Source organism: Electrophorus electricus, unplaced genomic scaffold, assembly GCF_041902795.1.
Source record: "Electrophorus electricus isolate QZ-2024a unplaced genomic scaffold, ASM4190279v1 Scaffold31, whole genome shotgun sequence".
In the NCBI taxonomy this organism is placed as follows: Eukaryota; Metazoa; Chordata; class Actinopteri; order Gymnotiformes; family Gymnotidae; genus Electrophorus; species Electrophorus electricus.
In genome coordinates, this window is record NW_027658594.1 from 955,974 (window position 1) to 974,865 (window position 18,892).

General features: G+C 36.6%; 1 protein-coding gene across 1 annotated transcript in view; it reads left to right on the forward strand.

The window, feature by feature from the left end:
- The window catches only part of LOC145655650 (uncharacterized), a 36,064-nt gene extending 19,031 nt beyond the window's left edge, over positions 1-17,033 (forward strand). Inside the window, exons 3-5 of the mRNA XM_081709144.1 lie at positions 16,146-16,431; positions 16,523-16,562; positions 16,784-17,033. Coding sequence (XP_081565270.1) covers positions 16,146-16,431; positions 16,523-16,562; positions 16,784-16,958 — 501 coding nt within the window. The 3' untranslated portion in view covers positions 16,959-17,033. The remainder of the gene's footprint in view (positions 1-16,145; positions 16,432-16,522; positions 16,563-16,783) is intronic.
- Positions 17,034-18,892: the final 1,859 nt, after the last annotated feature.

Consider the following 18,892-nt stretch of genomic DNA (forward strand, 5'->3'; position numbering starts at 1 on the left):
GTTCTCATGTTTGACCCACTTTAAAGATATTTTTTGACTTGTATCAGAAAGGAATACAAGCATTTATTCATATCAACATTTTCCTTGCAGAGTCATTTCAAAGATGATGCAACAGAATAGTTTTGCTTATCTATTCTGTACTTTGTTTATTGACAGGTAATTCCACCCTCAACTTTTTAGGGTGCCTCCCTATAATTGCTCAGCTCTTCTGTGTAATAAAAGCAGGATTGGTTTGTATATCACATTGGTGTAGGTTGTTTTCACCTGTTATATAAAGAACATTCTAATGGCTTTGGGCGAGACGAACCAAATGAGTCCTTTATAATTGTAATTATATATTACTTTGCTTCATTAGAAGTTTGTGATTATTCCTGTTATTCATCAAGTTAGGTACCGTGATTTACTGGGGTAGGTCAAATTAAAAGATAATTGCCTGCTTATATTAGGTAAGCAAAGTTTTTTATGTCATAGTTTTCACTTACTATGATTGGCACAATACATATTTTACATGAGGATGGATTTTATCAAAGCTTATATGGATCTGTATGCCATGCATAGGACGCTTATGCTTTATTTAGTTCACTAAATACAAGCAGTTCATTTTTGTTTTAAATGTTGATGTTCCACTTGCTCCATCAGACCCTCTGCTTTGACACTATGTCCACCTGGTGTACATCAGTAAGCACAGCCTATAACAAGGTATGTCTTAGCCACTTGTAATCTTCTAAGCATTAACTTTCACAACATTTTTATGACAATGTTAGTCTTTATAGTTTCCATAACTAGGTGCTTAACTGAAATCAGCTCCAGTGTTTCATGTTGATGTCTTTCATTTTTCATACATATTTATGTATATATTTGTGACATGCTACATTTGTTACTGTTTTCACTTGAACAAGGAAAATCATACTCAAAACAGATATATAAGTGGACAGTCAGGGTGAAATAAGTAACATTCTCCTTTTAATGTTACATTTTAAAAAAATATTAAAGGTCTTAAGTATGTCAGTGTTTTAGTTAGTCTTTTGGCCAATGTTTTTTTTTAAAAGAGATAAGGAGATACCAGAACAAAATAGAAAAGCAAATAATAGAGGAAGATGGAGGGATGGAGGGATGATAAAAGACAGGGGTAGTAACGGATAATTTATTCTATTCTCTCAGCTATTCTCTTTAACTAATTCTGAAGTCTGTATCTTTATTTTCTATTTGAATGTTAACTTTACGACTAGCTGATTGGGGATTTAGGAACGACACTAGCGTTGATTTTGATTCTAGCCACAGTTCTAGTAATAAGCAGTGTTACAACTCTACATGCAAAGTCACTGAACAGTTGACTGTTAATTCTGTAGTAAGCATAATGCAAAAAATACAACAACATATTTTGTTGTGATTGAAAAAATTACGTCCTAAATACATGCGTTGTAAATACATTGACATTAGTATTTTTAATTAATTTCTAACATTCAGAGACATTCAGAGGTGTTTCTATTAGGCCCAGAGTCAGCTAGGTCTCCACTCTCTAATTACTCAATGAACCTCAATGGTTTCCCAATCACATCTTCTCTAACAGTTAAAGATCTTGGAGTTATGGATCCCAGTCTCTCGTTCGAAGCTCATGTAAATAAATAATGTTTCTAGGACCCCCTTTCTCCACCTTAGAAACGTTTCAAAGATTAGGAACATGCTCTCCACACATAATGCAGAAAAGGTAGTCCATGCATTTATTACTTCAATATTGGACTACTGTAATCCCTTACTATCTAGCTGTGCTATTAAGTGCCTAAAGTGCCTAGCGAGTTCAAAATGCAGCAGCCATAGTTCTTAATAGAGCTAGAAAATTTGATCACATCAATCATATCTTAGCTACTTTACTTTGGCTCCCAGTAAAATTTCGTATTGATTATAAACTACTTTTAATAATTCCAAATGTGCATTAGACTTTACAGTAACCTAAGACAACCCTTTTGCATGAAGGGAACTGGTAACTATGCTCACACTCCATAATGTGCAAAAGATATTTAAAGTGTAGGACAGTCGAAGCATTATGTGTGCGTGATGTTATTAACGTGACAGTAAAAGCTTACCATTTTTAAATGGGGGCTGATCGACTTTCCACTTATACAAGACTTATGTCAAGAGTACATGTCAAAAATTAGAGACGAAATGAGGTGCTAAATGCCGCAATTAGGCATACAGCAGTCAAAGGCAATTTGGAAACACACTTAGAAAACAAAGATCATGATCTTTGATCATGATCAAACTTTCAAAAAGCTTCTCAACGTGACGAGAATGTGAGGTTTAGGTTCATCTATAGTGTTACAGTATCAATGTGAAATATGGATATCGAGGTCAGCATCACGTAAGAATGTATATGTCTGAAACATCTTCGTCGCCATAAATGTTGTGTTGTTACATAATTAAGCAGTCCATCCAGTTTCATTTACTTGATTTATTAGCAACCTGTGTCCACTGTCTAACTCAAGTATTTTTATTTTTATTTCCTCCATGTTGTTTATAATAGGCCTACTGTTTTCACTTGAACAAGGAAAATCATACTCAAAACAGATATATAAGTGGACAGTCAGGGTGAAATAAGTAACATTCTCCTTTTAATGTTATATTTAAAAAAAATATTAAAGGTCTTAAGTATGTCAGTGTTTTAGTTAGTCTTTTGGCCAATGTTTTTTTTTAAAAAGAGATAAGCAGATACCAGAACAAAATAGAAAAGCAAATAATAGAGGGAGATGGCATGGGATGGAGGGATGATAAAAGACAGGGGTAGTAACGGATAATTTATTCTATTCTCTCAGCTATTCTCTTTAACTAATTCTGAAGTCTGCATCTTTATTTTCTATTTGAATGTTAACTTTACGACTAGCTGATTGGGGTTTAGGAACGACACTAGCGTTGATTTTGATTCTCGCCACAGTTCTAGTAATAAGCAGTGTTACAACTCTACATGCAAAGTCACTGAACAGTTGACTGTTAATTCTGTAGTAAGCATAATGCAAAAAATACAACAACATATTTTGTTGTGATTGAAAAAATTACGTCCTAAATACATGCGTTGTAAATACATTGACATTAGTATTTTTAATTAATTTCTAACATTCAGAGACATTCAGAGGTGTTTCTATTAGGCCCAGAGTCAGCTAGGTCTCCACTCTCTAATTACTCAATGAACCTCAATGGTTTCCCAATCACATCTTCTCTAACAGTTAAAGATCTTGGAGTTATGGATCCCAGTCTCTCGTTCGAAGCTCACGTAAATAAATAATGTTTCTAGGACCCCCTTTCTCCACCTTAGAAACATTTCAAAGATTAGGAACATGCTCTCCACACATAATGCAGAAAAGGTAGTCCATGCATTTATTACTTCAATATTGGACTACTGTAATCCCTTACTATCTAGCTGTGCTATTAAGTGCCTAAAGTGCCTAGCGAGTTCAAAATGCAGCAGCCATAGTTCTTAATAGAGCTAGAAAATTTGATCACATCAATCATATCTTAGCTACTTTACTTTGGCTCCCAGTAAAATTTCGTATTGATTATAAACTACTTTTAATAATTCCAAATGTGCATTAGACTTTACAGTAACCTAAGACAACCCTTTTGCATGAAGGGAACTGGTAACTATGCTCACACTCCATAATGTGCAAAAGATATTTAAAGTGTAGGACAGTCGAAGCATTATGTGTGCGTGATGTTATTAACGTGACAGTAAAAGCTTACCATTTTTAAATGGGGGCTGATCGACTTTCCACTTATACAAGACTTATGTCAAGAGTACATGTCAAAAATTAGAGACGAAATGAGGTGCTAAATGCCGCAATTAGGCATACAGCAGTCAAAGGCAATTTGGAAACACACTTAGAAAACAAAGATCATGATCTTTGATCATGATCAAACTTTCAAAAAGCTTCTCAACGTGACGAGAATGTGAGGTTTAGGTTCATCTATAGTGTTACAGTATCAATGTGAAATATGGATATCGAGGTCAGCATCACGTAAGAATGTATATGTCTGAAACATCTTCGTCGCCATAAATGTTGTGTTGTTACATAATTAAGCAGTCCATCCAGTTTCATTTACTTGATTTATTAGCAACCTGTGTCCACTGTCTAACTCAAGTATTTTTATTTTTATTTCCTCCATGTTGTTTATAATAGGCCTACTGTTTTCACTTGAACAAGGAAAATCATACTCAAAACAAATATATAAGTGGACAGTCAGGGTGAAATAAGTAACATTCTCCTTTTAATGTTATATTTAAAAAAAATATTAAAGGTCTTAAGTATGTCAGTGTTTTAGTTAGTCTTTTGGCCAATGTTTTTTTTAAAAAGAGATAAGGAGATACCAGAACAAAATAGAAAAGCAAATAATAGAGGGAGATGGCATGGGATGGAGGGATGATAAAAGACAGGGGTAGTAACGGATAATTTATTCTATTCTCTCAGCTATTCTCTTTAACTAATTCTGAAGTCTGCATCTTTATTTTCTATTTGAATGTTAACTTTACGACTAGCTGATTGGGGTTTAGGAACGACACTAGCGTTGATTTTGATTCTCGCCACAGTTCTAGTAATAAGCAGTGTTACAACTCTACATGCAAAGTCACTGAACAGTTGACTGTTAATTCTGTAGTAAGCATAATGCAAAAAATACAACAACATATTTTGTTGTGATTGAAAAAATTACGTCCTAAATACATGCGTTGTAAATACATTGACATTAGTATTTTTAATTAATTTCTAACATTCAGAGACATTCAGAGGTGTTTCTATTAGGCCCAGAGTCAGCTAGGTCTCCACTCTCTAATTACTCAATGAACCTCAATGGTTTCCCAATCACATCTTCTCTAACAGTTAAAGATCTTGGAGTTATGGATCCCAGTCTCTCGTTCGAAGCTCACGTAAATAAATAATGTTTCTAGGACCCCCTTTCTCCACCTTAGAAACATTTCAAAGATTAGGAACATGCTCTCCACACATAATGCAGAAAAGGTAGTCCATGCATTTATTACTTCAATATTGGACTACTGTAATCCCTTACTATCTAGCTGTGCTATTAAGTGCCTAAAGTGCCTAGCGAGTTCAAAATGCAGCAGCCATAGTTCTTAATAGAGCTAGAAAATTTGATCACATCAATCATATCTTAGCTACTTTACTTTGGCTCCCAGTAAAATTTCGTATTGATTATAAACTACTTTTAATAATTCCAAATGTGCATTAGACTTTACAGTAACCTAAGACAACCCTTTTGCATGAAGGGAACTGGTAACTATGCTCACACTCCATAATGTGCAAAAGATATTTAAAGTGTAGGACAGTCGAAGCATTATGTGTGCGTGATGTTATTAACGTGACAGTAAAAGCTTACCATTTTTAAATGGGGGCTGATCGACTTTCCACTTATACAAGACTTATGTCAAGAGTACATGTCAAAAATTAGAGACGAAATGAGGTGCTAAATGCCGCAATTAGGCATACAGCAGTCAAAGGCAATTTGGAAACACACTTAGAAAACAAAGATCATGATCTTTGATCATGATCAAACTTTCAAAAAGCTTCTCAACGTGACGAGAATGTGAGGTTTAGGTTCATCTATAGTGTTACAGTATCAATGTGAAATATGGATATCGAGGTCAGCATCACGTAAGAATGTATATGTCTGAAACATCTTCGTCGCCATAAATGTTGTGTTGTTACATAATTAAGCAGTCCATCCAGTTTCATTTACTTGATTTATTAGCAACCTGTGTCCACTGTCTAACTCAAGTATTTTTATTTTTATTTCCTCCATGTTGTTTATAATAGGCCTACTGTTTTCACTTGAACAAGGAAAATCATACTCAAAACAAATATATAAGTGGACAGTCAGGGTGAAATAAGTAACATTCTCCTTTTAATGTTATATTTAAAAAAAATATTAAAGGTCTTAAGTATGTCAGTGTTTTAGTTAGTCTTTTGGCCAATGTTTTTTTTAAAAAGAGATAAGGAGATACCAGAACAAAATAGAAAAGCAAATAATAGAGGGAGATGGCATGGGATGGAGGGATGATAAAAGACAGGGGTAGTAACGGATAATTTATTCTATTCTCTCAGCTATTCTCTTTAACTAATTCTGAAGTCTGCATCTTTATTTTCTATTTGAATGTTAACTTTACGACTAGCTGATTGGGGTTTAGGAACGACACTAGCGTTGATTTTGATTCTCGCCACAGTTCTAGTAATAAGCAGTGTTACAACTCTACATGCAAAGTCACTGAACAGTTGACTGTTAATTCTGTAGTAAGCATAATGCAAAAAATACAACAACATATTTTGTTGTGATTGAAAAAATTACGTCCTAAATACATGCGTTGTAAATACATTGACATTAGTATTTTTAATTAATTTCTAACATTCAGAGACATTCAGAGGTGTTTCTATTAGGCCCAGAGTCAGCTAGGTCTCCACTCTCTAATTACTCAATGAACCTCAATGGTTTCCCAATCACATCTTCTCTAACAGTTAAAGATCTTGGAGTTATGGATCCCAGTCTCTCGTTCGAAGCTCACGTAAATAAATAATGTTTCTAGGACCCCCTTTCTCCACCTTAGAAACATTTCAAAGATTAGGAACATGCTCTCCACACATAATGCAGAAAAGGTAGTCCATGCATTTATTACTTCAATATTGGACTACTGTAATCCCTTACTATCTAGCTGTGCTATTAAGTGCCTAAAGTGCCTAGCGAGTTCAAAATGCAGCAGCCATAGTTCTTAATAGAGCTAGAAAATTTGATCACATCAATCATATCTTAGCTACTTTACTTTGGCTCCCAGTAAAATTTCGTATTGATTATAAACTACTTTTAATAATTCCAAATGTGCATTAGACTTTACAGTAACCTAAGACAACCCTTTTGCATGAAGGGAACTGGTAACTATGCTCACACTCCATAATGTGCAAAAGATATTTAAAGTGTAGGACAGTCGAAGCATTATGTGTGCGTGTGCGTGATGTTATTAACGTGACAGTAAAAGCTTACCATTTTTAAATGGGGGCTGATCGACTTTCCACTTATGCAAGACTTATGTCAAGAGTACATGTCAAAAATTAGAGACGAAATGAGGTGCTAAATGCCGCAATTAGGCATACAGCAGTCAAAGGCAATTTGGAAACACACTTAGAAAACAAAGATCATGATCTTTGATCATGATCAAACTTTCAAAAAGCTTCTCAACGTGACGAGAATGTGAGGTTTAGGTTCATCTATAGTGTTACAGTATCAATGTGAAATATGGATATCGAGGTCAGCATCACGTAAGAATGTATATGTCTGAAACATCTTCGTCGCCATAAATGTTGTGTTGTTACATAATTAAGCAGTCCATCCAGTTTCATTTACTTGATTTATTAGCAACCTGTGTCCACTGTCTAACTCAAGTATTTTTATTTTTATTTCCTCCATGTTGTTTATAATAGGCCTACTGTTTTCACTTGAACAAGGAAAATCATACTCAAAACAGATATATAAGTGGACAGTCAGGGTGAAATAAGTAACATTCTCCTTTTAATGTTATATTTAAAAAAAATATTAAAGGTCTTAAGTATGTCAGTGTTTTAGTTAGTCTTTTGGCCAATGTTTTTTTTAAAAAAGAGATAAGCAGATACCAGAACAAAATAGAAAAGCAAATAATAGAGGGAGATGGCATGGGATGGAGGGATGATAAAAGACAGGGGTAGTAACGGATAATTTATTCTATTCTCTCAGCTATTCTCTTTAACTAATTCTGAAGTCTGCATCTTTATTTTCTATTTGAATGTTAACTTTACGACTAGCTGATTGGGGTTTAGGAACGACACTAGCGTTGATTTTGATTCTCGCCACAGTTCTAGTAATAAGCAGTGTTACAACTCTACATGCAAAGTCACTGAACAGTTGACTGTTAATTCTGTAGTAAGCATAATGCAAAAAATACAACAACATATTTTGTTGTGATTGAAAAAATTACGTCCTAAATACATGCGTTGTAAATACATTGACATTAGTATTTTTAATTAATTTCTAACATTCAGAGACATTCAGAGGTGTTTCTATTAGGCCCAGAGTCAGCTAGGTCTCCACTCTCTAATTACTCAATGAACCTCAATGGTTTCCCAATCACATCTTCTCTAACAGTTAAAGATCTTGGAGTTATGGATCCCAGTCTCTCGTTCGAAGCTCACGTAAATAAATAATGTTTCTAGGACCCCCTTTCTCCACCTTAGAAACATTTCAAAGATTAGGAACATGCTCTCCACACATAATGCAGAAAAGGTAGTCCATGCATTTATTACTTCAATATTGGACTACTGTAATCCCTTACTATCTAGCTGTGCTATTAAGTGCCTAAAGTGCCTAGCGAGTTCAAAATGCAGCAGCCATAGTTCTTAATAGAGCTAGAAAATTTGATCACATCAATCATATCTTAGCTACTTTACTTTGGCTCCCAGTAAAATTTCGTATTGATTATAAACTACTTTTAATAATTCCAAATGTGCATTAGACTTTACAGTAACCTAAGACAACCCTTTTGCATGAAGGGAACTGGTAACTATGCTCACACTCCATAATGTGCAAAAGATATTTAAAGTGTAGGACAGTCGAAGCATTATGTGTGCGTGTGCGTGATGTTATTAACGTGACAGTAAAAGCTTACCATTTTTAAATGGGGGCTGATCGACTTTCCACTTATGCAAGACTTATGTCAAGAGTACATGTCAAAAATTAGAGACGAAATGAGGTGCTAAATGCCGCAATTAGGCATACAGCAGTCAAAGGCAATTTGGAAACACACTTAGAAAACAAAGATCATGATCTTTGATCATGATCAAACTTTCAAAAAGCTTCTCAACGTGACGAGAATGTGAGGTTTAGGTTCATCTATAGTGTTACAGTATCAATGTGAAATATGGATATCGAGGTCAGCATCACGTAAGAATGTATATGTCTGAAACATCTTCGTCGCCATAAATGTTGTGTTGTTACATAATTAAGCAGTCCATCCAGTTTCATTTACTTGATTTATTAGCAACCTGTGTCCACTGTCTAACTCAAGTATTTTTATTTTTATTTCCTCCATGTTGTTTATAATAGGCCTACTGTTTTCACTTGAACAAGGAAAATCATACTCAAAACAGATATATAAGTGGACAGTCAGGGTGAAATAAGTAACATTCTCCTTTTAATGTTATATTTAAAAAAAATATTAAAGGTCTTAAGTATGTCAGTGTTTTAGTTAGTCTTTTGGCCAATGTTTTTTTTTAAAAAGAGATAAGCAGATACCAGAACAAAATAGAAAAGCAAATAATAGAGGGAGATGGCATGGGATGGAGGGATGATAAAAGACAGGGGTAGTAACGGATAATTTATTCTATTCTCTCAGCTATTCTCTTTAACTAATTCTGAAGTCTGCATCTTTATTTTCTATTTGAATGTTAACTTTACGACTAGCTGATTGGGGTTTAGGAACGACACTAGCGTTGATTTTGATTCTCGCCACAGTTCTAGTAATAAGCAGTGTTACAACTCTACATGCAAAGTCACTGAACAGTTGACTGTTAATTCTGTAGTAAGCATAATGCAAAAAATACAACAACATATTTTGTTGTGATTGAAAAAATTACGTCCTAAATACATGCGTTGTAAATACATTGACATTAGTATTTTTAATTAATTTCTAACATTCAGAGACATTCAGAGGTGTTTCTATTAGGCCCAGAGTCAGCTAGGTCTCCACTCTCTAATTACTCAATGAACCTCAATGGTTTCCCAATCACATCTTCTCTAACAGTTAAAGATCTTGGAGTTATGGATCCCAGTCTCTCGTTCGAAGCTCACGTAAATAAATAATGTTTCTAGGACCCCCTTTCTCCACCTTAGAAACATTTCAAAGATTAGGAACATGCTCTCCACACATAATGCAGAAAAGGTAGTCCATGCATTTATTACTTCAATATTGGACTACTGTAATCCCTTACTATCTAGCTGTGCTATTAAGTGCCTAAAGTGCCTAGCGAGTTCAAAATGCAGCAGCCATAGTTCTTAATAGAGCTAGAAAATTTGATCACATCAATCATATCTTAGCTACTTTACTTTGGCTCCCAGTAAAATTTCGTATTGATTATAAACTACTTTTAATAATTCCAAATGTGCATTAGACTTTACAGTAACCTAAGACAACCCTTTTGCATGAAGGGAACTGGTAACTATGCTCACACTCCATAATGTGCAAAAGATATTTAAAGTGTAGGACAGTCGAAGCATTATGTGTGCGTGTGCGTGATGTTATTAACGTGACAGTAAAAGCTTACCATTTTTAAATGGGGGCTGATCGACTTTCCACTTATGCAAGACTTATGTCAAGAGTACATGTCAAAAATTAGAGACGAAATGAGGTGCTAAATGCCGCAATTAGGCATACAGCAGTCAAAGGCAATTTGGAAACACACTTAGAAAACAAAGATCATGATCTTTGATCATGATCAAACTTTCAAAAAGCTTATCAACGTGACGAGAATGTGAGGTTTAGGTTCATCTATAGTGTTACAGTATCAATGTGAAATATGGATATCGAGGTCAGCATCACGTAAGAATGTATATGTCTGAAACATCTTCGTCGCCATAAATGTTGTGTTGTTACATAATTAAGCAGTCCATCCAGTTTCATTTACTTGATTTATTAGCAACCTGTGTCCACTGTCTAACTCAAGTATTTTTATTTTTATTTCCTCCATGTTGTTTATAATAGGCCTACTGTTTTCACTTGAACAAGGAAAATCATACTCAAAACAGATATATAAGTGGACAGTCAGGGTGAAATAAGTAACATTCTCCTTTTAATGTTATATTTAAAAAAAATATTAAAGGTCTTAAGTATGTCAGTGTTTTAGTTAGTCTTTTGGCCAATGTTTTTTTTAAAAAGAGATAAGAAGATACCAGAACAAAATAGAAAAGCAAATAATAGAGGGAGATGGCATGGGATAGAGGGATGGAGGGATGATAAAAGACAGGGGTAGTAACGGATAATTTATTCTATTCTCTCAGCTATTCTCTTTAACTAATTCTGAAGTCTGCATCTTTATTTTCTATTTGAATGTTAACTTTACGACTAGCTGATTGGGGTTTAGGAACGACACTAGCGTTGATTTTGATTCTCGCCACAGTTCTAGTAATAAGCAGTGTTACAACTCTACATGCAAAGTCACTGAACAGTTGACTGTTAATTCTGTAGTAAGCATAATGCAAAAAATACCTAGCATAAATAAATACGCAAGAATGCAGAGCACGAATAGTCGTTGCTTACAATCACTAGACAATCACTAGCAACTACATTTGCTAATCATTTTCTCTTTAAGGTTGGTATAAATTGAAAACTATTGCAGAGGTGACGTGTGATGTCATAATGCAGCCGCATCAATTATGCAATTATGATGTAGTCAAAGAACAGATTTTTCAAATGAACAATTTCTGTGAACCATTTTTAGTCTACAGATCACAGATAACGGTTACACTTGGATTTTCAAAACTAAATTTATTATGGGTCAGTCCGGTAGTTACGACTGCAATCCAAGACGCAAGGAACCTGTTCTTTCTGACAAGTATGAAAAGGAAAAGCACGGGATATTTGGTAAATATAGGAAAAAGAAGAACGAAAAGACACGAGCCCAGATCCCTGCCAGAATATTCACGCAGCTTGTGCTATTGTTCACTTGCTGTTGTCGGAAGGGTGTTAAGAGAAGGAACACTACCTCAGTGGATGACTTCTTTAAGGGTAAGTTCTGACCACAGCCACCACTTGGATGAACTGTGTGTGTGTGTGTGTGTGTGTGTCTGAGAGAGAGAGATCTACGTAGAAGTGTTCTAAGTATCTATACAACGCTAATAAGACATTTTCTGTTACTTTTTAAACAGATACTAGACCAAAGTATTTATTGAAGAATGACTTGCCTACTGAGAGAACTGAATCAGCCATGGTAAGTAAAGTAGAACCAAGACAAATGATTTAAAGCCATACTGAGGCAAGGGATAAAAGCCACAAAAAATGGAAAAATAGCTATGGTGAAGAAGTGATGCTAATTTAATGCTTGTACTTAAGTACACTGAAATGTATTTGAATATAAATTACAAATGCATTTCAACAAATGTTGGAGAAATTAATTAAAAACACTAATGTCAATTTATTTAGATGATATTTAGGACACATACATTTAGCATATGCAATCTTTGTCAATTACAGGAAAAAAAAAATTGTTGGTGGGTTTTTTGTTTGTTTGTTTTACATTCTCCTTAATATAGAATTAACAGTCGACTGTTCGGTGACTTTGCATGCTGAGTTGTAACACTGATTATTAGTATAATTGTCGCTAGAATCAAAATCAACACTAGCTAAAATGACTGAATGCATTGGAATTTATTATTCCAATAGCACAATTTGAATGGGTCTACGGTACCTTAGTGTGTCAGGTCCTGTTATTTCTGTTGAACATTTGATATTTGGGGGCACATTTTTACATCATTAGGCCTGCAGGCTATGTGATAACGGCTATGCGATAAAAATTGTATTTGTTTCCTTTCCAGTCCAATACAAACTATAAATTCCAAATGCATCAAAATGTAATTAAAGTCATATTTCAATTCAATGTATTTAAATACTGTTCAACAATATTTCTACTTATATCTACAGGTGGAACTGAAGTCTTTCAAAAAGATAGAACCTCCAGATATGAATTTCAAGATGATGCTTCCTGAAAAGACTCCTTTGAATCAGATTTACGATCACAATGACTGGGATGAATGTATTGAGGACCCGGAAGCCATGTTTGCTAGAGTGAGAAAGTCTGCAGTAGAGCAGAGCAATCCTAACACTTGTTTTCCATAAATTCTCACAATGCTATGAACTATACATTTCAAGTAGATGTAATTAAATATTGCTTAACACTGTTTCTCTTCATAGCTGGAACTGAAACTGAATTCTTTCATAAAGATGCAATATGATTTCTGTGAACATGATATGGACCAACTGATTGAGGAGATGGAATCCACAGTTGTTAGAGTGAGAAAGTTTGCAATGCAGCAGAGCAATCCTAACACTTGTTTTCCATGAATACTAACAATGCAATTAAATATGCATTTCAAGTAGATGTAATTAAATATTGCTCAACACGGTTTTTGTGTCTGCAGGTATTAGACGCCGTACTTGCTAGGGAGGATATGGCTGCATAACCTCTGACGACAGCAATAAACAGCATTAAAAATACTCTGACATTTTTCAGTCTAATCTCTGCCTATGTTGTCTGCAACACAGTCAATTAAACCATGGATAGTAATTATATCTTTTTTTTTTTTGTCTCACAAACATTCTGAATGTAACATTTCCTAGAGCTTTTAAGATACAATCACCATACTTGGCACCCACACTATTTTTTCCCTTGATGTCCACTTACATCTATGTGGCTTAATAATCACAATTCATTTTTACACAACCAATTTCCAACCTCTATAGATATCGCTGGGAATTCAACAGACACCTGTTGCTACTGCACCTTTAAGACGGATGTAAGATAAATGAGCTCCTTTATGATTGGCTGCCCTGTATTGTGCTTCATTCAAAAGGTACTCAGAGCTGAAATGCCTGAGAAAGGCAATTTAAGTGGGTGTGCTAAACCTCTATAGGCTGACTAGGCAGAGATAGGTCAATAAAGTGTTCTTGTGACATTAGAAATACAAATTTCAATATGGGGGCATTTTTGCAGCTAACTAAAACACTGACCTAGTTAAGAATTTTAACATTTAAAATAAATAAATATATAATATATATTAAAAGGTGAATGTTACTTATTTCACTCTGAATGTAAAACAGTCCATATTGTGTTAAATGGGATTTCCATCCCATGTTTTTAAGGCTGCCTTATGTATAAATAAATAAGCAAGAATGCAGAGCATGAATAGGTCAGTCTTCCATTCTGTATCACATACCTACCTTTGATAACACCGTGGTAACTGGAAAAAAAACAACCCTTTTTACTCAGTTGTCACTACTTCCAATAGACTTCACGCTAATCTCATAGAAGTCCACCCCTTTCCGTGTCCTCCGGAAACAGCAATTCCGTTGTGTTGTGACAGGATTTGTTCCTGAAGTTGTATGCGTTTTCTAAATTTGCACCGCATTTCTAAAGTGTGTTACCACTTTGATGAATATGCTTTGTGTATTTGCAGCACGATGGGTTTTCCAGGACACCGTAATTTATGCATGTTTAATTCCATCTTTTATTCACGTACTAAGCCCAACTCTATAGGCTAATATTTATAAAACCGAGATAACCATAGAAACGTCTTCATCTGTGCTTGATACTTTCACGGAAAAACGGAACTGCTGCTTGTCAAGCTTGTTTCATCAGGTTTTATATCATCGTCATGACGTGTTTGAATTGATCCCAGACATATGCAGTCCTCATCAAAATCCATTCATGTCCTAGGCTGTGAGTAAGCTATGTTCTCTCTCTGGTCACAGTTGGCAAATAAATTGTGCATATAGATTGTGGGGAAAACACTTTAGCACGTGTTCTCCAAAGAAGTGTCTTAATATGAGCTATCTAGCTAGTTCCAATGTCAACTGTAATCATAACACTGGGTTTCTCTCTGTGCTCAGGTGTCTTATTCGCATGCCAGTAACATGTTAGCGATATTGCAGTAGTGTGAATTTTTATGTTGCCCGTGATGAAAGGTGACAGCGAATAAAAATCCAAACATTTTTTTTGTTCAGGTCTTTTTAACGGTCATAACCCACACATATTTATCTAACAAAAAAATCAGGTTCCCTAAACTATCCCACATGTCATACTGAAGAAAAAAAAAATCACTTGTTGCTAAGAGATAGTAGAAGCACAGTAATCCGCTACCTGTAAAAATAATTGAACGTTACAACTCTGGCTTTGAATACATTCTTATGGATTCTATTTACAGTGTGGTTATACAATAAAATAAGTTGTACATTAAAATAATTGTAATTATTTACAGGTGCACACGTTTGCCAGAGCGCAAGACTAATTGCGTTTTAAAGTAACAATGCTTATAGATGTATGTCTAGAGAAATTAGGGCGCAAATGTAACTTTGTAGCCAGTTATCTATGATAAAACGTAACCTGTCATATTTGGAACATTTCTCCTTACCACAGGGCGAGACAGTGAGGATTTTAGGAAAAACATTACGCTACCTGAATTTACCAAACTATACTGCGGAAGTTAAAGAATCTTAACGTTTGAAACGCATACACACACACACACACACACACACACGTAAATAATATTTATTTTCAAGAGGGTGACAACGTATGAGAACTGAGAACTTGCATCAGTAATGACGAAATAATACATATTCAGAACATCTAAGAGTCAAAACTCCGTTTTAAAACAAAACAATGAGGTGCGCTGTATCGCGAATATCAGTTAAAGGACCTGTAAAAACCATATTTGATATTTTACTTAATTCTCTAATCGAGTAGATCACAGATTCGAACAGGATGGGCTGTGTTTGCTCGTGTATGAAGGTATGTATGTTTTTTCCTACACTTTGGGAACGATTTTAAATACGATAATCTGAAAAGGATTAAGATTTATTGTGCATGTCACGGAACGCTTCCACTGGTCACGTGGTATGGCCCGCCGCGTGCACTGGGAGTTCTTCGTTGACTGTCTCGTGCGTAACCTTGCCTATGTTGTTCAGCACACACCTGCATCGGTTTACTCTTGTCATGTTTGTATGTATTTAAACCCTTGTTAGTGTGTGCCTTATTGTCAGTCGTTGATCATGTTCACGGTCACAGTTTGTGTTATACGTGAGTGCCGGTGTCTGTATCGTATGTTAATAATCGTTAATAAACGTCTCCGTGGAGCGAGTCTGTACGTCCTGTTCCTTGAGCAGCGGCACTCGGGCCGTTACAGTGCGTAACTAATTAGCATTTTCCTGTAAAAAAAATAGCGCAAATGCAGATGATTAAAAAGTTTTGTTTTGTTTTTTTTAAATCAAAATGAGATTCTTGTAAGAATACCGAGATATCGCTAAATCGCGATAATACTGCATATACAAATCAATACGTTTCTACAATGCTTTTCTACAGAAAAAGAAGAAGGAGAAAACGAATAGAAGTTGGTGGAGACACATAATCTCATCCTCCAAAGTGTCTGACTCCTGCGTGGCATTAGACGGTCACGCCGCGAATGTGACCACCTCCACTTCTTGCCCCTCTTCCTCTGAGGGGTCCCTGATCTTCAGTACTGCTTCTTCCTTTTCACCTGTGGACATATCCCACAATGCCTCTTCTACCCAGTCGTGCCTTCCTGGTCAAGCCTCCTCCTCCTCCTCCTCATATGAGTCGCTCAGGACTACAGCAGTGATTGTTCCTGGTTAGAGCTCAGCAGATTTGATCATGTTGTTCAAATGCATAGTCTGTTTTTGGTTAAGGACATTTACTCCAAGTTTCTGTTCTCTATACAGAGGCTGCAGATAAAGATGTGGACTCCGTGCGCATTGAGAGGTGGGTACATTATCAAAATTCATCTTCGTGGCAGAGAAAAGTGTGGCATGGTGGTTACCCAATGGCACTGCCATTGTAACTTCCTTAGGGCATAAAACGAGAAAAAACATCATTGTATTTTTCATTCTTCACACCTTTATCTGTCTAAGGGTTGTTATGTGAACATTTTGTCCATAACTGGCCACTCTGTATTCATCTCTCCCTTCTTTTCTGTCTCTCAGGTTTCCGGCTGTTCTGATGCAGGCAGACACTCGTGTTCAGCCGCGGAATTTATTGCGACAGCTGCTGCACGTCCTCAGGAGTAAAAGGAGGCGTCAGATTGGTCAGGGTGAGGGCCAAGGCCACACCCCCATCCATTCCGCTGTCGAACACCTCAACATTCGGCAGCTCGGGTAAAGACGAGAATACACACCGCGTTTTACTACACAGCCTATTAAGAGTAGATGATTTTACAGTTTACACAGGTGAAGCTCAGTCTTTTTCTCCTATACAAATACAAACATATTGTAATTAAATGAGCAGTAAGTCATTTAGCAGTTCTTCTTCACATTATGAAACAGCCATTATACTGACATGTAGTGGCCTGGATGTTTCAGAGCTTGTGCACTAAATCTATTTTTAACATGGATGACCTGTTAGGTTTCCCAACATTGGGAACAGCTGCTATATGAACGCCACTCTGCAGTGCCTACTGAGTATCTCCTGCTTCTGGAGACCCATCAGAGCTCAGTCATCCTGCTTGACGGATCCTTCTAGTTGCCAGATGCTCAGGTACCCGTTCAGAACCAGAGGCTTCACATGGGTCTAAATGAACTGTTTAATCATGAGTGCTTAAGGAGGTGCTGTGATGCTCAGAGATATAAACCACTTGGTCTCCCTGTTGCTGTGTGTAGATGTTTTTCAGATCTGCAGCAAGCCCAGCTCACCACTCGCAGCACAAAGCAGAAGGTGCAGCTCCTGGGAGCCCTGCTTGAGTGTGTTTCAGCCCGCTGCCCTGCATTCGAAGAGGACTATGAACAGGTCCAGCTAAATGGGCCCCTCAGCCATTCAGAACACATCAGAACCTCACGCAGTACCCTGCAGGAACTGCACACGGCCACCTTTGTTTTCTCACCGTGCTGCTGTTGAAGTCCAGGAGCAAATCCTCCTCTGATGTTCTCCTGTGCTGTCCTCCACAGGATGCTCATGAGTTCCTGATGCTCTGCTTACTGCAGCTGAAAGAGGAGGGAGAGAGACTCAGGGCCTCTTTCTTCTCTTACATCTGCCCTGTGGCAAACTTTGAGTTTCATATCAAGTCTGTGCTCACATGCACCAGGTAATTAGGTATCACTGTTGCATATCTCCTTTGTGTTAATGGACTGGTCTTAACCAGTCTTAACGTGTTTGTTTAAAGTACATTTTCTCACGGAGAGTAGGCGCTTTCTCCGGACATCTCTGTTTAAAGTATTCATGAAAGTTTCATAACATACATAACTTAAATATGAACATTTAAAATGCTCACAAGTTCAGCTTGTATTCATCACATAGCTTTCAAATCTCAGAGTGTGTGTGAGTTTGGGAAAACAACAGACATGGACTGAGCATTCTAAATGTTTTCTGCTCTGATGCTTCACATTAGATAAGATGTTATCTACTTGTAAAACTGAGCAAATTAGCATGTGATAACTCACACACTGTATAAGGGATGCAGGAGATTATTTCTGTGCAAATGTTGTAACATTTCTGTTCTCCATTTTGTGAAAGCTGTGGAAAGCAGAGCTGCAGAGTGGATGTCTACAACCACCTCTCTGTAAATCTGAGCCCTGCTACGACCGACAGCCTACACACTTACTTTAAGGTTGGTCACCTCACACACCCTCTTTGGATAAGGCTTCATTACTGTGTTGTAAAGGAGAGAATACAGTTATGACATGCTACCATTTTGATTTTATCACTCTCAATGAAAGGGTCTCTTTCTTTTTTCAGCCAACACTACTGGAGCGTTTTTGTGAGTGTGAAGCAGGCTGCGAGGCAACTGAAGAGGTGGAGTTTTTCACACTGCCACGGTGAGTCTCGTCTGACGTAGATGACCTTAAAGAATGAGTTTTAAACCAGTCCAACACACACACCCTCCTCCACTCACACACACTTCCAGTCCTTAAGTCACTTTTCCTCTTGGAACAGTATTTTCGTCCTCCACCTTAAGCGGTTTGACATGCTGGGCCAAAAGCTCTCAGACGTGATGGACGTCCCGTCCGAGCTGGATCTCTCTGCCCTTCCTGGGGTGGCTTCTCTCAGGCAGCAGTCGAGGTGAGCTCGTACCATCAACCCGTGCCCACATACTTCTCTGT